We start from the raw sequence: 25,303 nt of genomic DNA, 5'->3' as shown, positions 1-25,303 counted from the left end.
ATCGATTTTTTTAAGATTTTGCTAATCATTTTTACGTTCTATTGATAAAATATGAATTTCTTACTTCGGATACTTTCACAATTATCGTGTAGATGGCGCTAAGATTAATTTATAATTACATCTTAAGGAACATTAAAAAAACTTAAATTCAGTATTTAAAACGTAAGTATTAAATTATATTTAAGGTAAAAATATATACCACAGCTTTGACCAACTAATATTTTTTATAATTACTGTTTTTAATTTTAATTTTAAATTAATCACTTTGGCATTTATGTCAAATTTCCGGTAAACGTTTACAGACTTGTCACCACTGGCGCTCGCGAATTTGTAAATATCCCCTCTACGTACGAGCTCACAGCGTATACAGTCGGAAAAATGAAAGATCACCGATGAACGATCACATCAATCACTTATTTTGTATTATAGTCGGTTCGCTAAACTCAGACGCAACTGGCTAGATATTTTAGTCGATAATTTTTTTGTTTTTTGCCAATTTTGCAAAAATTGGCAAAATTACTAACTATTTAGTGATTATTAACTACTTAGTAATTATTTTTTGCCAATTTTACTAGAATTGGCAAAATTACCGACTAAAATATCTAGAAAGTTGCGTCTGAGTTTAGCGAACAGACTATAGCTGTCTTTTTCTATAAATAACAAACGTTTCTTATAGAAAAAGACAGCAAATACAAAATAAGTGATTGATGTGATCGTTCATGGGTAATCTTTCATGGGAGAATCGTTAAGTTTCTGTTTTTAATTGACAGTTTTTTGACAACTATTATATTTTAAAATAAATTTGTTGGTGCAACTGGACATAAGGTTGTTACCTCTGGCTCTCAAAAGAAAATATCTGTAGTTTGCTGATGTTGCCAAAAAGTATAACCCCTCCTACTTATAAATATGAAGTTTACGAGAGACATAACGGAAAAATTATTTTGAACTTGTTTAATCTTGCTAATGTAGAGTAAATGGTGTGGACGTCTTAATATATAATTTGGTATGAAAATGGTTTCCAATGGTGTACAATTTTTTTTGTAAGAGTGAGATGTAGCGCTACTTGTATTGAAGAATTTTTACAAATTATATGTACCTACTAATATTCTCTCCATAGCCCTAAGAAATTTCTAAACAAATTAATATGTGGGATCGGCCATAATGCAACTGAATAACTCAATAATTTAGACATTGAATTATATGGACTCAAAAAAATCAAAATATCCATTTAGTACGCTCAAATTAAATAAAATAATTAAATTTATCAAAATCAAATTTAAGAGGGTAGGCGCAAAAGTTCGGAATAATGCTTTTAAATGTAACTTTTGTCGAATCATGAGAAAACTAATAAATATTTTTGAAAAATTTAAACGCACAATGAATAAAAATCCACAAGGAAAAAGTTTTCCTGTAGTTGGCTGTATACCATGTAATACAAAAAACAATAAAATCCTTTATAAAAGGTATATGTTTAAAATCCCTAAAAAGGGCTACATCACAGAACTAGTTTTCGATTGGTTGACCAATCATCATCAGTGCTTACGTGAAATTTACATGCTAACCACCAAGATATAGTATTACAAAAATATGTGGGTAAAAACCCTTTACAAGTAATCCGTCAAGGAAACATCGGTTAAAAATGCGAACTAAAGGATGGCTGTTTAAAATATTCCATTAATACGCCCCAGGTAACATCTGAGCTATGGTTTGACTTGTTCACATGATGGTAGTATGACAGTAAGTGACGCAGCACAATGAAAGTTTCTTTGGAATGAGATATTTAAATGTAAACATTGGAATTTTGGTGTGGAATCACTGGCTCTTAATATTAAAAGAGGAGTACGGCAGGGATGCCTCTTGTCATCCCCGATTTCAACGTTTACTCCGAAAAAATTTTTAATTATTGTGAACGGTGAAGGCATCAACAATATATGCGGACGATACTGTACTCCTAGTGTCTAGTCAAGAAGATCCGCAAACACTACTTGATAGTGTCGTTGATAATTATAGGGAGGCAGGTCTGGATCTGTAATAAGTAAACAACAGAATATAAAACCGTTTATGTATGTAAATAATACCAAACTTGAGCAAGTTGATAAAATCGTTTACCTTGGACAGCAATTAAATTGTAACGCAGAAAGTCACGGTGAAATTAGATCTACGATAGAGCAGGCCAGAGCCGCTTTTAGAAGGACGTCCATGATGTTATGTAACAGAGATCTAAAATTGGCATTAAGGATCCGCCTACTTCGCTGCTACGTGTTCTCAGTCTTACTTCATGGTGTCGAGTCGTTGACTGTGAATAAAATCGATCTAAATCGCCGTGAGACTTACAAAATGTGGTGCTATAGACGAATTTTAAAAGTTTCCTGGGTGGAGAAGATTCGAAACTTCACAACACTAGAATATCTCAGCAAGACTACTGAGATTATAAAAAGCATCAAGCAGAGAAAGCTAGAGTATTTCGGACACGTAATGGGAGGTCCAAAATATTATGCAAGGAAAAATAGCAGGCAAACGCAGTGCAGGACGAAGAAGAACCTCAAGAAGAGATTGGTATTATGTTGATACAAGCATGCTATTTCGGGTGGCAGTGAATAAAATTAAGATAGCTGTGATGGTAACCAACGTTCTGAAAGGACATGGTACATGAAGAAGAAGATAGTCAGAACAGTTGTTTTTGTTTCTCAGTTTTTTAAAGAAATGTATAAGGGGAAGATGTCTCATATGACGCTCGAACTACTTTATGTTCTAAGTAGGTATATGATTATGATAGCCTCAAGACAACCATGACCAACTTCATGTCACTAATAAATAAGGAACCATTTTGTAACATATATGTACATAACATAAGATTTGAAGTAAAACTTAAAAAGAAATAAAAAGTATATTATTTTTATAATAATTGTCCAATATCAAATATTCAGTATTCATATCCGAAATTGGACAGTATCATTTTATCACCCAGTAGATCGAATGCATTTATTTGTTATTAAACACACACACGTAATTAATTAAATTACATACACATTTGGTCAATTATCAATAATATAATTTGGACATCAGCCAAAAGTTGCTGACATAAGATAAACAATTTACCTTAATTAGATACACAAAATCACGCGGGGCCCGTGTTTACATTGACCCAATTTAAACTTATATAAAACTAAGATCTCTTGTCTAGAAATTCAATTATTATTAATTCATTAACGCGAGTGATTGTCTTCAACGCTCATCATTTAAGTCTCTACTCAAAGTACCCCGGGTCAACATCCATAGTGTAAGTCTCATCAATAAACTCTGCTACTAATATTTGGTGTTTCCATCACAACTTAAAGACCATCTACACTGAGCCAACGAAGGGATAATGTTCATGGTCCTATCGAGAAAAAGAATACTTCAAGGAAGTTTGAGAAAGCCTATACAGTCCACACCAGCAACACCCTCAGAGAGAGACCACTAAACCCGGGAGAACGAGAGCCGATTGCAGAGCAAAGAGCAGTACCATAGCCGAGAGCCGATTGCAGAGCTAAGAGCAGTACCAAAGCCGAGAGCCGATTGCAGAGCAAAGAGCAGTACCAAAGCCGAGAGCCGATTGCAGAGCAAAGAGCAGTACCAAAGCCGAGAGCCGATTGCAGAGCAAAGAGCAGTACCATAGCCGAGAGCCGATTGCAGAGCTAAGAGCAGTACCAAAGCCGAGAGCCGATTGCAGAGCTAAGAGCAGTACCATAGCCGAGAGCCGATTGCAGAGCTAAGAGCAGTACCAAAGCCGAGAGCCGATTGCAGAGCTAAGAGCAGTACCAAAGCCGAGAGCCGATTGCAGAGCTAAGAGCAGTACCAAAGCCGAGAGCCGATTGCAGAGCTAAGAGCAGTACCATAGCCGAGAGCCGATTGCAGAGCCTACCAGAAGCGAGGGACCCTAGACGTCTAAGAAAACAAAAAAAAACCGTAAGTTTTTGAATAATTACAAAATCTTCCAACTGTTACAATCGTACAATTTAACAAGTTTGTATTTTTATTATAATTCAACAATCTAGAACAACAATCTCCACTCTATCAATAGTAAAATAATGTACTTTAGAATGTATACCATATAAATAATACAGGGACAAAAATATATTTGAAAAATAATTTGAAAAAAAAAAGAAACGTTCATAATCATATAGCTTGCTTTAATTTCAATTAAATACTTTATTTCGAAAAAATTAAAATACTACGTAACTTATAGAACGATAAAAGTCCACTCTATATAATAATTTCAGTTAAATTTTCACTATTTTAGAAAATGAAAATATTTTACCTATTTCTGTAAAAATTAATCACATAGATATCTAATTGCCAAATTTGAATAAGATTCCAGTATTAATATTACATATATCATTTACAGATCTTTTATAAATACAAAGGTTCATTAAATTATCCAACCAAAGAATTTCAATTTTAGCGTTAGTGAAATCGTAATACTATTCAGTTTATTTACAAACAGAAATCACTTAGTCAGGCAAGCGACCTACGGTAACGTTGAAAAATTGCAAACTTGACAAGGGCATACAATTACATTTTTATTTATATACATTCTGGCTTACGAGAGAGCGTGATAGTACAGGTATAGTAAATAAATATAATTGTTAATAAGCAGATATTTTTTTTGTGTGAATTTGATGGCCTTGGACTAGCCAATTAGCCAGACATTATAGGCATATTAAGTACATTGCTTAATAAATAAAATACAGTTCATATTGTTTAATATATTTACCGCTGAATTTAAAATTTTATAAAAATAACCATGGAAAGTGTATACGTTAAGCAAGCGGAGATAGGAGCAGAATTAGCGAAACTAGTTTCAAATACTAAAAAGGATTCTCAATCTCGGAGGACTCAACAATACATCCGGGATAGGCAGGAAAAATTAGAAGAATATTGGGCAAAATTTCTGAATAACCACGAAAAGCTGCTAGAAGGAGGTATAACGAAATAAAAATATTTTGAAACAAAATACCATGATCAGGTATTTAAGACATATATTGAGGGGAAAACCCTGTTGGAAGAATATGGAAGGGTGCTGAAAAGAGGAAAAGCACCGAAAGTAAAGGAGATACAGATAAGGAAGCAAAGAATCGAGGAATTATTACGGCCAGAAAATGAACAAGATTTGCAGGAGGATGAAGAGCTGCAGTCAGAGTTAAGAGAATACATGGAAAAGGTGAATACACTAATAATTGAAGCAGCAGTAAATGAGGAACTAGACGCTATAGATAATGGAGAAGTAGAGAGAATAAATCAACTAAAGAGGAGAGTCAGGGAAACCTTGAAGAAAATAAGGCCAGGAATGCAACGGCCAGAATGCACACAGAGGAGGGACGGTGTGACATTACTGCAGGTAAAAATCCCTGTGTATGAAGGCAGGTATGACACGTGGAGAACTTTCCACGATCTGTTTACAAAAGTAATACATGAAAACGACCAGTTATCAAACGCAGAAAAAATGCAGTACCTAAAAACTCAACTAAGAGGGGAAGCCAACAGAATGATACAACACTTAAACATATCCAAGGCCAACTACGAAGTGGCCTGGAACATGCTAAAAGATAGATATGAGAATCCAAGGATGATATTGTTTAAATTGATAGACAGGATGCTACTAGCACAGGAAGTAAAGGAATCTTCTGCTAGAGCATTGAAATCACTACATGACACCTTCCACGAAAGTCTGGAAGCCATAGGAGGGTTAGGAACAGACACGGAAGCGTGGAGCCCATTGGTAGCCCGAATTATCATAACGAAATGGGACAATGAAACCAGGAGGCTGTACGAAAACCACGTTGGAGACAGTAGAGAGATACCGACGTACAAATCGACACAAACATTCTTACAGCGAAGATTCCAGACACTGGAACTGCTGGAGTCAGAAAAAAGACAAGAGAAGCAAGGAGGATCTGGGAGGAAACCAAGAACACGTTGCGTGATATGCAACGGAGATCACGGAGTACCGAACTGCAGAGAATTTCAGGAACTCAATGTAAGAGACCGAAACAGGATGATAAAAGAAAAAGGATTGTGTGCAAACTGTCTAGCACATAAAAAAGAAAAACAATGTTATGTACAATATAGGTGCAGACACTGTGGCGGAGACCATCACCATATGTTGCATTATGAGAAAGGAACCACAGGCAACAAAAGAAACTCCAATGAAACGAAAGGAGAACAAACACAAGAAAGAAATGGAAGAGATTCAAATAATAGAAGAAACGGGTATCAAGCTAATAGGTACAGAGGAGGAAATAATAATCCATACAACGCCAGAGAACAAAATAACGGAAGGCGAGAAAATACACAAGATACCAATGGGCATAGGAATATCAACGACCACCAAAGAGGACAGAATTCAGTAAACTGTGCAAGCCATAAGGAAGGTGAAGCATTACTAGCGACAGCTGTTGTACGCATAAGAGATGCGAAAGGAGATTCACACATAATGAGAGCATTAATCGACCAAGGGTCACAATGCGCATTTATAACGGAACAAGCTGCGACGACGCTAGGAACAACAAGGAAGCCCATACAGGCGACCATATCCGGGATAGGCTCGTCAGGAGAAAAAACAGCCAATTGGAGTATGAAACTTTTAATCGAAACTCATTACGAAAGTGACTTCGAGATGGAAATAGAAGCACTAGTATTACCGAAGATAACAAGGAATTTACCGGAACAGGATATAATTCTACCGGACTATAACGAGAAAAATGCAATACTGGCAGATCCAAGATATTACAAGATAGACTTACTACTAGGAGTAAAAGAATACAGTTACATATTGACAGAAGGGATGCACAGAATAAGTAATGGACTCCTGAGTCAAAACACCAAACTAGGATGGATAGTTTCGGGGATAGCACGAGAGAAGGAGACTACAAAAGCAGAAGTATGCTGTATGATATCCAGACAAGAGATGGACATAAAATAAAGAAATTCTGGGAATTAGAAGAAGTAAATCAGGAAACAAGTTTATCAGTAGAAGAACAAGAATGTGAAGAAATGTATCGACAGACAGTAAAAAAGAGATGAAGACGGGAGATACGAAGTGAGAATTCCGTTTAAGGAAGACGTAACAAAGCTAGGAGAATCTAAGCAGCAGACATTCGCCAGATTGATGCAACTAGAAAGGAAGTTTGCAAAAGACAAACAGTTAGAAGCGAATTACAGACAATTCATGGAAGATTATGAAAACCAAGGTCATATGGTAATAGCAGAAAACCAGGGAGATGGGTACTACCTACCTCATCATCCAGTGAGAAAAGAGGACAGTACTACAACGAAAATAAGAGCCGTGTTTGATGCATCAAGTAAAAGCTCATCGGCAGTAAGCCTGAATGATATTATGCACACAGGGCCGAAATTACAACAAGATTTGACAAATATACTATTACGATGGAGATCCAATAAGATAGCATACTCAGCGGATTTGGAAAAAATGTTAAGACAAATCAGAATGGCAGAAGACCAAAAATATCAAAAAATTTTGTGGAGAAAGGACACAAAGGACCCAATACAAGAATATAACTTAACGACGGTGACATACGGCACGGCCGCAGCACCATTTTTAGCGTTGAGAACAATACAGCAATTACAAGAAGACGAAGGAGCGAGGTTCCCGTTGGCATCGAAAATTGTAAAAGAAAACATGTATGTAGACGATATACTAGGAGGAGCGGAGACAGTGCAGGAAGCAGAAATAGCCCAAAAGGAATTAATACAACTGTTCAGAAAAGGAGGTTTCATTCTCAGAAAATGGTTGAGCAACGAAGAAAAAATAATGGAGAACGTACCGGAGGAAATGAGGAACGTAGACTCCAAGGCATTCAAACAAGAAGAAGTACGGAAAACGTTAGGAATACACTGGTCCCCTAAAGAAGATATAATCACATTCAAAATAGGGATAACGACAGCAAAGAAAATAACGAAAAGACACGTATTGTCAGAAGTAGCAAAACTATACGACCCACTAGGGTGGATAGCACCTGTAGTAATTCAGGCGAAAATGTTCATACAGGAATTATGGGAGCAAAAAACCAGTTGGGATAAAGAATTAACTAGCAACCAACAAAGCAGGTGGAATACATACCAGGCGCAATTAGTAAATCTGGAGAAAATAACATTGCCCAGGTGGAACAACTTAAGCAAGACAAACAGAGTAGAACTACATGGATTTGCAGATGCATCTATGAAAGGATATGGAGCGGTAATCTACTCAAGGGTGTTAGGCCCAGAAATCAAAACGAATCTAATGATAGCAAAATCGAAAGTCGCACCATTGAAAGGAAAAACGACATTACCGAGGCTCGAGTTGTGTGCCGCGGTGCTATTAGCAAATTTAATGAAGAAAACCCTACAAGCATTGAATAGGGAAAACATTGAGGTATATGCATGGTCAGACTCAATGATAACCCTGGCTTGGATAAGGGGATCATCAAATAGGTGGAAAATGTTCGTCGCCAACAAAGTAGAGGAAATAAGAGGCGTTATAGGACCGAAAAATTGGCATAAGGTAGATACGAAGGAAAACCCAGCGGACATCCTCTCACGTGGAAGTACCGCATCAGAATTATTAGAAGCAGAGCTATGGTGGAAGGGACCAACTTGGCTGACTAGTAACAAAACTTTAACGCAGGAATCAGAAGAAATACCAGAGACAAATGAGGAGGAAGTCAAAACGAAAATAACGGTGCACACGACAACGATAAAGGAGGACATATGCGAGAGATTCTCAAATTTAGAAAGAATGAGAAGAGTACTTGCATACTGTAGGAGATTTGCAGACAAATGCAGAAAAAAGAAGGATAGTGGACAAAGTCAGCTGACAGTCCAAGAATTAGAGGAAACGCTATTAAAGGTGATAAAGCACTAATCACAGGCCTACAAGAAATATCTAAAGGACTTAACGAAGTAGAAGACAAAGCACAGAGACTAGAAACCGAATATAGCACGTTGCGAATACAAACGATAGCGTTGCAAGTTATGGAATTCATAAACGAATATACTCAATTTTACGAGGGAATATTAAACCTTCACTATAACCACGGACACTTCATTGATATAGTGAAACCGGGTGAGATAACCAAATTGATAGAGAAAGCAGGGCAGATACTGCCACAAGGGGTCGAAATACGACGACAGCCCATTATAGAAACAGAAGTCAGTCATGACGACAGATATATAACAGTCATCGGCTATTTCATAGTGACAGGGAAAATGAAGTACAGCATGCTGAAAGTCACGGCCATACCACTTAACGTTGAGGGGTCGCTGTTGCGCACATTTGTCGCCCCAAGGAATCTACTGGTCGTAGATTATAACACACTGCACTACTTCGAATTGACCGCAGAAGATAGGGAAAGATGTTTACTGTTGACAAAGACGCAGATAGCGTGCTCACCAACGGCTATAAGGAACATGGATACCCAACCAAACTGCATACTTGAAGAAATTTATGAGCGATCTAAGAATAGCACATGCCCAGTGGTAGCCAGGACAATACAGACAGCTCAATGGAGTAAGATGGGTACCCCCAACCTCTGGCTCGTTATCACGCCAATCACGATACACATATCCATTATTTGCGATGGAAATCGGAGCGAAAGAGTACTGGAACGAGTCACATTCCTGAAACTTTCACCCAAATGTATCGCCCAAACGAAAAATATTACATTACTCCCCACTAGCAGTGGGATGGAGAGAGCGGTAACAAGCTACCTGAAGGCGCCAATCACTCCCGTGGCCCAATTGGTGGCGAGGACACCCCGCAGGTTTAACATGCCTCTAAACACCTACCTGGACATACCAGGAGGAGAGCTACGTCACGCGTTACTTGAGGAGGAAAGTCTAGAACAAGAAATGACGCATACGCAGTGGCAATCGATTCCAGAATCTAATTGGCATTATTTTGTAGCCACCGGGACCATTACTATAATGGTAATAATTGGGATACTCACGTTATGGAAATACCGTCCTGTTGTACGACTATGTCGTTCAGGGAATCCACATACTCAGACTAACGAACAGGAAATACCTGTATTAAGTAGTAATCGGCATAACAATGTACCGTCGACTTCAAAGGCCGACCTCCCACTCTCCACATTTTCATCCAATTGCCCTAATTTTAATCTAGAGATAGAGTCGGACATTGATAGCTAGAGTACGGTTGGAAGATTGTTGATTATTCTTAAACTATTTATTTATTAACATGTTTGAATTTGACTATTTTATGTAATACTTATATGTAAACTTTGAGTATTGACACTTGGGCCAGTTTTTGCCCGATTCCGCAATATGTCCAATATCAAATATTCAGTATTCATATCCGAAATTGGAGAGTATCATTTTATCACCCAGTAGATCGAATGCATTTATTTGTTATTAAACACACACACGTAATTAATTAAATTACATACACATTTGGTCAATTATCAATAATATAATTTGGACATCAGCCAAAAGTTGCTGACATAAGATAAGCAATTTACCTTAATTAGATACACAAAATCACGCGGGGCCCGTGTTTACATTGACCCAATTTAAACTTATATAAAACTAAGATCTCTTGTCTAGAAATTCATTAACGCGAGTGATTGTCTTCAACGCTCATCATTTAAGTCTCTACTCAAAGTACCCCGGGTCAACATCCATAGTGTAAGTCTCATCAATAAACTCTGCTACTATTATTTGGTGTTTCCATCACAACTTAAAGACCATCTACACTGAGCCAACGAAGGGATATTGTTCAATAATAAACATAAGACATTTAACATTACCAGAAGGAGATCTATAACAGTTCAACAATACATACTGACTTATTATTTAAATTTGCTTTAGATGAAATACCATTTATTTCAAAATGCATATCAGTAAAATATTTGTCAAGGCATTACAAGACAAAGTGTATTTTTACTTAGCCAGATTAGAATAAGAATGTCTCTTAGACAGTAGCAAAAAATGAGGAAATCACTGACAAACAATTTTGCAATGTTAATTACAAAAATTGAAATATAATAGGTATTAGTTTGTATCCAAGTTCTCAAAATTTGTGATATTAGATTGTTGCAACAACAATGTTATAACAACATCCTCTAATCATCTATCTTAATCTCTTGTTTGCCTAACCTAACTTAAAATCACTTAACACAATCTAATCAATATCCTTTGTTTGCCTAACCTAACTTAAACTCACCAGACACAATCCAATCCATAGACATACACACAACCAAACTTATATGGAATCATCTGATATTTCTTATTATTTCGTGCGGATTTAAAAAAAAACGAACACACGAAGTCAAACAATATTTATTTTAAAGCAATTTAATAACAAATACATAACAATTAAATAAAACAATAAATATTTAAAAAACAAATTGAAACTAGTTGTTTTAGAGTCAAAAAATTTCAATGTAAAACGAATAATGTTTAAATTGTTTTTATTAATTTTTTTTGTAGTCAGTGTTATCACCTCTAGTCCTTATGCAAACTTCAGTTTGCCTGGCCACGCTCCTAATTATATTATCAACATTTTGTTGTGGTAGGTTGCTCCATTCTTCAAGAGCAGCTTGTACTAGCCGTTTGATGTTTTGTGGATTTTCCCGGCAAGCTCTAACTTTTCTTTTAAGCATATCCCACAAATACTCTATAGGGTTAAGCTAGGGTGAGCAGGCAGGCCATTCCAAACAAGGGATACCTTATGTTTCAATGATGCTTCTAGTCACTAAAATTAAATTTTCTCCTTTTGCACCTCTCCAGAGCCTAACTGCAGGTTATCAACATACCTGTGACCAGGTAAAGTTGATTGGATGAAAATTAAAGGAGTTTTTTTACGGACCACAATTTTTCTCCAGATTATTACAATTCCCCTTTTATATTTGTGAACAGATCTGAGAGTGTTCGTTCTTGCTTGTCTTCCTCGATCTCTAAGTACACGATTTCATGGGTCATCTGATTTTACTTCAATCCTGACTTTATCTGAAAATAGCACATTTTGTCAATTCCCAATGTTCCAATTTTTGGTGGTGAAGACACCAATTTAGGCGATCAATCTTGTGCTGCCTGGATAACTCGGGAACCCATAACTGTCTCCTGCTGTATACTTCTTGGCACGAAATCTTCTTCTTATCGTTTCAACTGAAACAGTTACACCTGTAGCTTCCAAAATCTGCGTTTGGAGCTGCTGGTGAGAAACGGTTGGGTGTCTTCCAGCCGATTGGACAATTAAATGATCGTGGCGAGCCGTTATTACTTTTTGGCGACTTTCCCTTGATTTATTTTTGAGCTTTCCTAGTTCCTGTTTCTAGCATAGGTTTTGGGCAGAATGTCCTGTGTTACGCCTAGCTGTGCAGCTATGTCCCTCTGAGAACATTACTTGCTCCACAAGACCAATAATATTTCCTTGTTGTAAGTTCTATGACCCCACAGGAGGCATATTTTCGTTTTTAGACGCAAAAGTTGATTTATTTATTTTCGTTCAATTTGCAACTCAAGCAATTAACCTATACTGTACCGAGCTGTACAATCTGATTGTCTTATCGATTTATTTACATACATACATAATCGGTTGCCTCTTTTACCATTAGGTGTCGAGGATTCCTCCTTTATATAATACTCTCTGCAAATTTACGCCACTTCTTCCTATCTGCAGCTAAAACTTTTGCTTCTTGCCACGATGTTCCTCTTTTCTTGAGTATTTCGTTTACACTAGTGTTCCAGCTTTTCCTTGGTTTGCCCCTCGTGCTTTTACCCACTGCTTTGGCCTCCCATGTCATTTTCACTTGTCTCTCACCACTCATTCTTATCATGTGTCCAGCCCATTTTAACTTCTTTTCTTCAACTTTTTCGTTGAGCGATTTTACCTGTAATTCATGTCTTATATCTTCGTTTCTTCTTTTGTCTAATCTTCTTGCTCCCACCACTTTTCTTAAGTATCTCATTTCTGTAGCTTGTAATCTTTTTCTTTGTCTGTCATTAAGTACCCAGTTTTCTGCCCCATATATTGTAATTGGCATATATACAGTTTTATATACTGTCATTTTGGTTTTCCTCGATATTTCTTTTTTGTTTAGGAAATTTTTATACAGTGAATAATAAGTTCTCGTCGCCAATTTTATTCTGTTTCCAATTTCATCTTCTTGTGTACCTTTGTTGTTTAACATTATTCGCAAATACTTAAAGAGGTCTACTTGCTCGATTTTTTGCCCTTCCATTTCAATATTTGCAGTTGCTTCTTTGTTGGCTATTGTCATTACTTTAGTTTTCTCCATATTTATTATTAAGTTGTAGTTTTTTAGTTCTTCAGCCCAGATTCTAATGTTATCTGCAACAGCCTTTTCAGTTCTTGCAACTAATACAATGTCATCAGCAAATGCACAGGCTTCAATTTTTATTTGTTGCAAATTTCTATACCCTATAGCGCATTTTTTAGTCTTTTTCCAACACTCTTTAATAACTTCATCCATAACGGAAATAAATAACAGTGGGCTCAACACTCCACCTTGTCTAACCCCGTCGTTATTAGAAAATTCGCCGGAGATTAAGTTACTTGTCCTGACCTGGTTTTTTGTGTTGACATACAAACTCTTTATTACACTTACAAGTTCTTCATCTACTTCCTTGTTTATCAGGCTTTGCCATATTCCTTCTCTATTGACCATGTCAAACGCCTTTTTCATATCTAAAAACGCCAGGTACAGTGTATCGTTTTTTAACAGTGTTTTTTCAGTAATTTGCTGTAGTGTGAATATATGATCTTGTACGCTGTGTGATGGTCTAAATCCACTTTGTATATCCGCCAGTCGAGGCTCAACTATTTCTCGTAGTTTCTTTTCTAGGATAATTTCGTAGATTTTCAACGCTGAGCAGAGAAGTGATATACCCCTATAATTACTGCACTCTTTCGTGTCTCCTTTTTTGTGTATAGGCAGTATTATTGAAATGTTCCAATCCTCTGGGATTTTTTTGTTTGTCCACGCTAAATTTAGTAGGTCATGTAATTCTTGTTTACCCTGTTGTCCAAGATATTTCAATAATTCAGCATCTATTCCGTCGGTCCCTGCTGCTTTACCAACTTTTAGTTTTTCTAGTGCATCTTCAACTTCTTCCATCTTTATTTTAGTTTCATAAACGACTTCTTGCCCTCTTTCAGGTGTTTCATCTGTTATCTGTGTGCGATTCTCTGCTGTTATATTTTCATTGTTTAAAAGTTCCTTGAAATATTCTCTCCACCTTTCTATAATGGGCTCATCCTCAGTTATTATATTTACGTTTCTATCTTTTATCTGCTGTAGTTTAATTTCCGTTTTACTTCTCATATTCTTTAATACTCTATAAAATAATTTTGTACTTTGGGTACTATTTTCTTCCATAGTTCTTCCAAATTCTTCCCAGGCGTTCTGCTTTTCTTGTTTTATCCTTACTTTAACTTTGTTGCGCTGTTCCTTATATTTATCGTATGCCTCTTGATTTCTTTTTTGTATGTACATTTTCCATAGCCTTTTCTTTTCTCTGACTTCTTTTTTAATATCGTTATTCAACCAGCTTGTCTGCTTTTTATGATTATTTCTTCTGGTATACCCGCAAACTTGCCCTGCTGTTTCTAATAGTATTGCCTTAAATCTGATCCACTTTTCTTCCACATTTCTACTTTGTCTTCTCTTTTCAATCCTTGCAAACTGTTTTTCTGTTTTTTCTATATACTCATTTCTTGTTTGCAAGTTTCTCAGCTTATAGGTTCTTATTCTTCCGCTATAGTTTTTGTTTTGTATCTGTTTTCGGTCCTCGACTTTGTTGTTATTCTTGAATACTCCTTCTAGTAGATAATGGTCACTACCTATATCATAGCTTCTTTTCACTCTAACATCTTTAACTTTACTCCTTTTTTCTCGAGGAACAATTATGAAGTCTATTATTGATTTTTCATTTCGCTGGGGCATTTCTCTTGTTATCTTGTGTATTTCTTTGTGTTCAAAGAAAGTGTTGGCTATAACTAAATCATTATCTATACAAAACTCTAGCAATCTTTTCCCGTTTTTATTAATTGTGTGTTCTCCGTGCCTACCTATAGCTCCTTGCCATTTCATGTTATCGTTTCCCACTCTAGTATTGAAGTCTCCCAATATTATGAGTGTTCCCTCATAATCTTCTACTGTCTGCTGTAGTTGTTCCCAAAATTGATTTTTGTCATTTGCTTTGTCACTTTCTCCAGGTGCGTATATTACAATCAAAGTTATAATATCGCTTTTACTACAATTCATTGATACTTTCAATAGTCTCTCATTGATGAACTCCCAATTTCTTATACCTTTTACTTTATCTTTGGGTATCAAACAGGCTACTCGGATAACTCGGGAACCCATAACTGTCTCCTGCTGTATACTTCTTGGCACGAAATCTTCTTCTTATCGTTTCAACTGAAACAGTTACACCTGTAGCTTCCAAAAGCTGCGTTTGGAGCTGCTGGTGAGAAACGGTTGGGTGTCTTCCAGCCGATTGGACAATTAAATGATCGTGGCGAGCCGTTATTACTTTTTGGCGACTTTCCCTTGATTTATTTTTGAGCTTTCCTAGTTCCTGTTTCTAGCATAGGTTTTGGACAGAATGTCCTGTGTTACACCTAGCTGTGCAGCTATGTCCCTCTGAGAACATTACTTGCTCCACAAGACCAATAATATTTTCTCATTGTAAGTTCTATAACCCCACAGGAGGCATATTTTCGTTTTTTAACGCAAAAGTTGGTTTATTTATTTTCGTTCAATTTGCAACTCAAGCAATTAACCTATACTGTACCGAGCTGTACTATCTCATTGTCTTATCGATTTGTTTATTTTCAATAAAAACCTTTATTCTTCACAACAATAACGAGTTTTTTCAAAATATTGTTTGGAAATACATGGTGATTCCATATAAGTTTGGGAGTGTGTATTTATAATACCTACACTGGATATACCTATTTTTTAAAGGATCGAAAACAAAGGGTGAAACTATTTAATTTCCTATCTGAATCATCTGAGGTTTTATCAGGTTTCCCCCCCCCCGCCCAAGGAGGCCATTGTTCACCATTACTATTTAATCTCTTTATAAATAATATTTTCCGAAAATCTTGAATCATCAGTTTTACTTTTTGCAGATGACTTAAAGTTATATAGATGTATAAAATCTGTAGCTGACATACATATATATTGCAAAAGGATATTGACAGGTTATGGGACTGGAGTATACAGAATAATTTTACATATAATGTTAACTTAAGATATAAAAATCAAGTTAGAGACCTGGGCATCACTTTTAATGAAAGCATTAATTTCAATGACCATTTTTCACAGATTACATTGAAAGGTCTTAAACTTCTTGGATTTACATTAAGAAACTGTAGTGAGTTCCCAATTGATGTAACGAAAGTTGTGTATTGTTCTCTTGTAAGCTCTCAATTAGAATATGGCATGCCAGTCTGGTCTCCTATCATCGCGTAGCGCTACAGCCCTGGGTGGGTCCTGGCTGACTGTACAACTTTCTTCCAATTTGTTCGGTCTTCCATCAACCTAGGGTCAAATGGAATGTTCATTTTTTGGAGATCTGCTTGGATGTTATCTCTCCATCGCATTCTGGGACGTCGGAGTGGTCTTTTGCCTGTAGGAATCTCCTCCCATACCAGTCTTACAAGTCTCTCGTTATGAAGTCTGTGCACGTGGCCTGCCCATCTTAGTCGCTGTGATTTAATTTCTTGGACAATATCAGTGTCATTGTAGAGTTCTTTTAATTCGAAGTTGGTTCTGATCCTATACTGGTTTGTGTTAATGTCGTGGTGAGGTCCGAAAATTTTTTTAAGTATTTTTCGTTCAAAACATCTGAGCTTTTCTTCGTTTGATTTGGTCAAGGTCCACGTTTCGCAACCATATGTTAGTACAGGTCTGACGATAGATTTATAGATTTTGATCTTGGAACTTCTTGTAAGATTTTTTGATTTTATAAGCTTATCCAGTGCGAATAGACAGCAATTTGCTGATTTAATTCTGTCTTTTATTTCTTCAGTAATATCGTTGTCAGCTGTGATTACGGCCCCCAGATACTTAAAATGTTGTACTCTTTCGAAATTGAAGGTGTTGACCGTCACATTTTGTCCAATCCTGTCTCCTGTGTATGACCAGTATATCAATTCCTTTGAGAAAGTTCAGAATAAGTTTCTTAGGTATTGCGGTTACAAAATGGGAATTCCAGTTGCAAATATAAACAAAAAAGTAATTTCAGATAGATTAAATCTAACAACATTTTATAACAGACGAATTCAGTTTGATTCTGTATTTATTTATATATTATTAAATAATTTTATTCAATGTCCGGAACTTTTAAGTAAAAGAAGCTTCAATATTCCACAGCATAGACTAAGATCTTTTGAACTTTTTCATATAAACTTTCATGCTACCAATTATGCCTGAAATAATTCATTTGATAGGGCCTTAAGGTGTTAAAATAGTCACTGTGATATAGATCCTTTTAATTTAAGTTTAAATCAATTTAAAACCATGATTTATAGTAAACTCTAGAATTATTTCTAAGTATTGTATTTTAAAGTGTAGTTATAAGATAAATTAGATTAAAAATATAATGTTATTATAATGCTGTAATGGGGTGATCCCGTCTATTTAATAAATAAAAAATAAATAAAAGAAATAAAACTTCTTTAATTAGTTTGTTTAATTTTGTTTAATTTAAGAATATGATTAAAATACCAGCGTTTTGTTCAGTTGTAAAGTGTTCCAGTAAAAGTAAAAGAGATAAAGTGAGTTTTTTTTATAATACCAGCCACATTTAAAGACCGAGATGTTTTAAATCACTATAATCACAATGCACTGTAAACAGAACGACGATATGGGTCAAGAAAACTGATTTTCTGATTATACCGGGTTTTTGCATCCCCTATGAGGGTGTCCTATATCTAGTATTTGAAATTGTTGTAGTTAAAACTGCAGATTTCTTATAATAAAACGAGAAAATAGCAAAAAGAACACCAAAAACACAATGTTTGCCCCTCAGCGACGCTGTCAAAGTCACGTGACCTGGAATGGTCTATACATATCCCATGAGTAACCTATATTAACTGTGCAGAAGCCACATACACACAGCCTACAATACAGCTATGCCCTGTGAATAAAATCTATATACACGGTACCTTGGACCTGACTGCTGTGTATATATATTCTACACAAAGCGCTTAAGGTGTTAAATAGAAAATACATGAATCGTTTATTATTGAAAGAGGGTAAGTACCATTTTCAACTTTTCGAGTTATAGTAAAAACCCCTTCTCTCTTTCTATATGCGTGTCATTTGGTGTTAAATGCAGTTTCGCAGTATAAACTATATCCATGCAGTGTATCAGTGATTGCTTCCTTTCAACACCAAATGACGCGGATAAAGAAAGAGAGACGAGTTTTTTGCTGTAACTGGAAAAGTAGAAAATGGCTCTTACCCCCTTTCAACAATAATCCATTCACATAAAAATTAATGTTGAGTACCCCATACAATGTATTGCTATGTACACTAGCTGAAGCAGAATGCATTGATATTTTGTTTTTAATACTGTGTTGATATGTTTCAGGTTTATGGAACTTCAACCCATAGGTATACTAGTACTCTTGTGGTTTACTTACCATTTAATTCTTCTTCTTTAAATGACGTAAGTTCCTCTTGTTCTATTTCAGTCTTTATGGGGAATTCTTTTAAGTCTAAATCAAATGCACTGTATTCACTCTCTGTTTTGGATTCCTCTTTAATTTCAACTTTATTAATATCCGAAGGTCCATCAACAGCATTACAATATATATCTGCTTGATATGTCTCATCACTAACTTCTTGTTTTACTTCCATTTGTTTATCAAAAATAATTTAACACATAAACAGGGCGACAGGAACTTAGAAAATAGGGTTAGGTTTGAAATTTGGAACTTTGAACATATATGAAAGGAAGAAGAGGAAGGAGTCTTCTTCTTCTCTTCATTTGAATGGCCTTAGCTGCCAGGGCTATCCGGCCAGGATCCGTGAATATAGACTTGAATATTCAAGAGCCGTACCTGAGGTACATCTGGGCTTAAGCTCATAGCTCCTGAATCTGAAATATTAAGAGATAAAAAAAAAACTTTGTAATTGTTTATAAGTTCCATAACTAAAGTTCTACTATTAATGGTCTAGTTCTAGTACTACCACGCAAAACCGCACTAAGCACAAAGCACATGCATTGCAAGCAAGCATAAAGTCATAAAGTTTTTAAGCAAGCTACACACGAGTCATTGTTGATGTTAAAAACTTTTGCACTGCGATTAATGTCTTTGAGTTTAAATTTTTAAACAACACATCAGTTAATGTCGGATCACCTTCTAGTTCCCTTCTAAGCAACTGGGACTCTCTTTGGAACCTAGTACATTCCAATAAAACATGTTGTAAAGTTCCTACACTGCCACATAAACACTGGTTTGAATTCACTACCTTCAATCTAAATAAATGTACAGGAACACTACAATGTCCACTTCTCATACGACACATTTGTGTGATTATACCTCTCCCCAGGTTGGGAAATTTTGTAAACCATGCCTTTTTATATGGAACTGTAACTTGTGAGCAATAAGTAATTCCTTTTGCCTGTCCTATTTGTTGGAATCGATTTTCCCAACCGATCCATAGGTTTTCTTTATATTTAATTTGAAAATCTTTAAAGGAGGCCTTTGGTTCTTCACTAATGGGCAGCTTTCTTCCAAGATTCGCAAGATGGTCAGCTCTCTCATTCCCAATAATTCCAGTGTGACTTGGAATCCATGCAAATTTAATTTCTCTATGTTGTTCATCAAATTCACATAGTTTTTGTTTTAGTTGGAGAGTTTGTGAGTCTATTGCCGCCTTGTAGCTTGATCTTGTGATTTTTTCTAGAGCACTCTTAGAATCACTACAGATGAGGCACTTTGTAAAATTATTCTGTTGGATTAACTCTAATGCTTTTTTAATGGCAAATACTTCTGCTGAGCAAATTGAATTAGCGGAGGGTAATCTTGCTGTTAACTGTGTTCTCTCGTTAAGGTATATCCCAATACCTACATTACCTTGTTTATCTTTGGATCCATCTGTGAAAATAAGTTTATATTCCGACCAGTTATTGAGGTACCATTCCATAAACTTGGTTTGGTTATTTGCTTCTTTGCCCATATTGACAGTTTCATAAGCCATAGGAGAAATCTGAATATTAAGTGGAAAGGAGTGACAAGGAAATAAGGAGCTATGTGCTACCTCATGAATTTCATGTAAAGTATTCTGGAAAGCAGCCAGTATTGGTGGGAAATATTTTCTTCTCCAAAAACTAAAGTAACCCAGAAAGACATTGTGAAATTGCTCAATTGAGGCATATATTGGGTTGTCATAGGCTACTACTTTTAAAATGAATTTAGATGCTAGCCATATTCTTCTGAGATCTAACGGTGTTTCTCCACACTCTGACAAAATTATATGAACTGGAGAAGACCTCATAAATCCCCCCACCACTCTAAGAGCTCTATACTGAACCTTATCCAATTTTGCAAGTAGAGAACGTGCACAACCTCCCAGAAAAATGGATCCATAGTCAAGATGTGATCTAATGTATGCCTTATATAGAGTGAGTAAAGTTGCAGGATGTGCTCCCCACCAAGTTCGACACAAACAACGAATAATATTGACTCCACTGGAAGCCCTCAATGCCATCTTTTCAATTTGACTTCTCCAAGAAAGGGAACTATCTAGAATAACTCCCAAATGAGAAACTTCTTGTTTCCAATCTAAACGTGTGTTATTCACTGATATTAGTAAATTCGGAATATTATTCCTATTTCTATCAAAAAAAATTGCTTGACTCTTGCTAGATGACAGACACATTCCCATATCATGAAGTTTATTAGAAATACTTTCTACTGTACCATTCAATTTTTCCACAACATCCACCCAGCTGTTGCCGGAGCAATAGAGGGCAACATCGTCTGCATACTGAGTAATTAGAACATCCTCTGGCACACAAAATGAAATTATATTGATGACAATATTAAATAGTACTGGACTCAAAGGGGAACCCTGAGGAAGGCCCACATTGGTAGTTCTTGGTCCTAGCAGATTTAAGGAAATAGGATCACGAACAGACACCAAACGATTAGTCAATAAATGTTTAACCAATTCAATAAGTAACCATGGCAAATTGAGATCTCCCAAAGCGTCCAATAATTGGATGATTGACACTTTATCATATGCAGAAGAAATGTCTAACATAACAGCAGCTGCTGGTTTCCTTTTTGAGATATTCATTGAGATTTCATTGACCAGATGAATTATGTTTTCAGACACCCCTCTACCTTTACGAAAGCCAGTCTGGAAAGGCGATAGGATCATAAAATGTTCTACATACCAATCTAACCTTATTTTTATCATGTTCTCTAAAAGTTTACTAACACACGATGATAAAACGATTGGTCTCCAGCCCGAAAGACAATTTATATTTTTATTGGGTTTGGGAATTAAACACACTGTTTGTGATTTCCATTGAGTGGGAATATGCATTCCCTCCTTTAAACATAAATTGAAAAATTTTAACAGGAACTTGATTGCTGACTCTGGAAGATGTTGCAACATAGAAAATGTTATACCATCCTGGCCCGGCACAGTATCCTTTCGTTCAACCAAAACCAATGAAAGTTCGTTTAAAGTGAAGAGTTCACACTCGATAGTATTAGATTTCAATGGGTGAGACGCAATGTCCTCAAATACAGGTGGAGTCAATGAACAAAGCATTTCCTCCCCTAACGATGAATTACTAGGAGTTCTAACTGAGGCTTTAGTGAAAGCCTTATGGAAACTTCTCACTTTTCTCCACATTACTGATATTGGAGTATCAGGTGAAATTGTGGAACAAAACACAACAAATGATTTTTTCTTTTTGGATTTAAGTTCTTTTTTACAATGTGCCCTAATTTTTTTAAAATTAATGAAGTTTTCTAAAGAAGGTACCTGTTTGAACTTCTTGACTGCCTCCCTCTTTGATTTAATTAAAACTGAACACTCTTCATCCCACCAAGGTAATTGTGGTTTATGGAATCTAACACGCTTTTTCTTAGGGATGAACCTGTTTGCTGCGTCTAATATTAGGTTTTGAAAATCTGTGTAAGACTCATTAGGGATGTTGTTAATGTTAGACTCAATATATTGGTTGAATTGTTCCCAATTGGCTTTTTTCACATTAAAGATACTGCGATCTTGAAGAGGGTCATTTCCTTGGGGACTATTTCTATCCTGCCCGTAACACACTACAAAAGGAAAGTGATCACTTGCTCCTATCTCTGGAAAAACTTCCCAGAGGCAGTCCACAGCCAAACCTGGAGATGCTATAGCTACGTCAGGGACACTGTTTGAGTCAGGCGGTGAGATTCTTGTCGCCTCACCCGTATTGAGAAAACACAAGTTATCCTCCTCCAAAAGATCTGCAAGACGATTGCCGTTCGGATTGTTAGATGATGAACCCCATAAAGAATGTTGGCAATTCAAGTCACCTATGAAGAAAAACGGTTTATCACACATTTGAACCAATTCTCTAAAGATCTCCTTACGAAAACGAACATCTGGTGTCTTATACGATCCTATAATAAAATTTTTTTCAAATTTGATAATGATAGCCTGCCATTTTTCAGGCAAGTGAATATGTGAAATGTCTATCCTATCAGCTGCCAGAGACTGATGAATAAGTACAGCTATTCCACCCCATCCATCAATCCTATCATCCCTATAGCAGTAAAAATTGGGAATATGCAAGTGCTGTGAAAATTTCAGATGTGTTTCATTTAGAAGAATGATATTAACATCGTATTCGTTAAGAAACACCATTAGATCTTGCTTATTGTTAAAGAAACCATTAATATTCCAATGCAAAATATTAAATATCATAACTATATATATAATTTGTTACTATTATTTTTTTTTTATTTTTAATATAAAAAATAATATATTATATTATCTGTAAGAAATAAATGAAAATTCAGTCAACACTACTTTTACTAAAATTAGATGTATTATGTGACTCATCAAAACCTGCAAAATCCATATTATTATCAGAGGTTAAATCAACGTTTTTTGAAAATACACTATCCTGAGAATGTACACGATTGCTTGTTAATGAGAGTGCAAAACTTGGGCCTTGTGATCCCGTATACTTTTGTGAATCATTTAATTTGTTTAAAATCGGTAATCTAGGTAAATTTCTGCTTAGATCCTCATTTAATAGAGCTTTATGCGCCTCTTTGTCATAACTAATGTCTTTAAGAATTACTTTATTTTTCCTTTTAACTGGGACCACATGACTTTGACTCTGGAAATGGGGAGTGGAGGATGGGGGTTTTTGAAGTGCTTGAGTAAATGCTCTGGGTGAGCTGGATAGTAAAGAAGGAAAATCCCTACTTCTCCTCTGAAACATTCTCGAATTCTCTGGCTTTTCCTTAATTGGGGGAAACAGCTTGGCAGCTTCAAAAAAGGTGAGATCTTGGAAGACCATTACTTCATTTATCTTTTTCTGTCTTTCGAATTCTTTGCAAATTTTATTTGTGGCAAGGTGATCAAGATCGCAGTATAGGCATTTTGGTACAGAAACTGTGCAGCTTTGTACTGTATGTTCATCGGAACATTTCGGGCATCTTGCTTTTCCCCTGCACTGTCTTTGTGAGTGCCCAAATCTTAGGCATTTGAAGCATTGCTGTACAGGAGGGATGTATGGATCTACTGTTACCAAGTTTGAATATATGATTATTTCTTTAGGGGGAGTTCTTACGTCAAAGAGTAGTTGTACAGTTCCTGTTGGAATGTATGTAACGGTCCCACTGCTATCTAAAACTCTTCTGTTAAGTCTTCTGGCCGATATAATTTTCACGTTTTTTTGTAATTTACTGTCGTTAACTATGTTTTCCATTGAAATATTTATACTTACATCTCTAATAATACCCCTTGATGTTAGCATTTTTTGAGGTATATAAGCAAGAAATCCTTTCTCAAGGATTTCTGTACTATTTAGTACCATATTTGCCTGTTTGGAGGTGTTAAAAATTACTCCAATTCTATTCATGCCTTTTCTACTAATTTCTTTAATTCCAGTCGTACCCATTGTATGAAATACTTTCCCAATATCCATAGGATGGATATTTCCTGCTTTTCCCTTGTCACTCTCTATCATAATAAGGAATGGGCCGAAGTCAGTGTCCTTGTATTCAACTTTTCTTCTACTAATATTTTCAATCCTAGATGATAAGTTATTAACTTCTGTTAACATGATCTGATCGTTTTGGAATTTATTTTTTAAAGCACAGAGTTCTTTTTCTATTAAATTAATGTTATTTTTATGTCTCGGGGCTAGCATGTGTATGGAATTTAAAAAATTTTGCGAGTTCAATGAAAGCAAAGCATAGATCCCGCCCCCTTTGTCAGGGGGGCCGGGAGAGTTAGTGTCCATCTCCTAAGCCAGCCTCTACTCTACTATACTACTGCTACTATGATTATATAAAGGCAAAACTTACAGAAAAGTCCTTAGTATTTCTAATTCACTACTAACGTATTATCCCGTTTTAACTTTTAAATTAACTACTAAATTAATGTTCAAACACTAACTAACTATATCTACAGTATAATTACTTAATTTATAACAATTTTAACGCGATGATTTAAGATTTTTCTAAAAAATAAAACTTGACGTCTCCTGAAGGAGTCACTGTCACAAGATGTGTCACAGGGCGACGCCTGGTGGCCAATTTGAAAAGCATCAACTCTAGCTACTAGTTCATGTTGTTTTATTAGTATGCTTTGAAATGTAAACAACTTCAATAATTGTCATTAGATTGTCTAGTTTATAAATTCTTTTTTTTTTATTTATTTATTTATTGCTTATTTACAATCTACTTCAATACAGTAATAAGTAAATATAATGTATGTTGTTGGCTTGTGGCAGGTGTCGTCCATTGACGACTCTCTGGAATTTACCTAGCAGCTAGGTCTTCTGGCCAAAGTCTTTTCAGACGTCTGTCAACCAGTGGGGGGTTGAATAATTCATCTATGAGATGGTTTGGATGGTCTGCGCTGCGATTCATGTACCTTCTGGAGTGGTCAGCAATCACATCATTGATGAAGGGGATGTTGAGGTCTGCATGAAGGGTTTGGTTTGACACATACCATGGGGCTTTAGCTAACATACGAATAGTTTTTGACTGGAATGTCTGTAGTATTTTGGTGTT

The 25,303-nt window shown here is 35.9% G+C and overlaps 1 protein-coding gene across 1 annotated transcript in view; it reads right to left on the bottom strand.

The window, feature by feature from the left end:
- The window catches only part of LOC126879572 (zinc finger protein 239-like), a 42,945-nt gene extending 18,181 nt beyond the window's left edge, over positions 1–24,764 (bottom strand). Inside the window, exons 1-2 of the mRNA XM_050642741.1 lie at positions 24,593–24,764; positions 18,683–19,140 (exon numbers count right to left, since the gene is read on the bottom strand). Of these exons, the coding sequence (XP_050498698.1) occupies positions 18,683–18,899 (217 nt within the window). The 5' untranslated portion in view covers positions 18,900–19,140; positions 24,593–24,764. The remainder of the gene's footprint in view (positions 1–18,682; positions 19,141–24,592) is intronic.
- Between the last annotated feature and the right edge of the window lie 539 nt (positions 24,765–25,303).

The sequence above is a fragment of the Diabrotica virgifera genome, chromosome 2 (assembly GCF_917563875.1).
Source record: "Diabrotica virgifera virgifera chromosome 2, PGI_DIABVI_V3a".
Taxonomy (NCBI): domain Eukaryota; kingdom Metazoa; phylum Arthropoda; class Insecta; order Coleoptera; family Chrysomelidae; genus Diabrotica; species Diabrotica virgifera.
The sequence above is the reverse complement of the archived record's forward strand: the minus strand, read 5'-3'. Positions and strand labels throughout refer to the sequence as shown.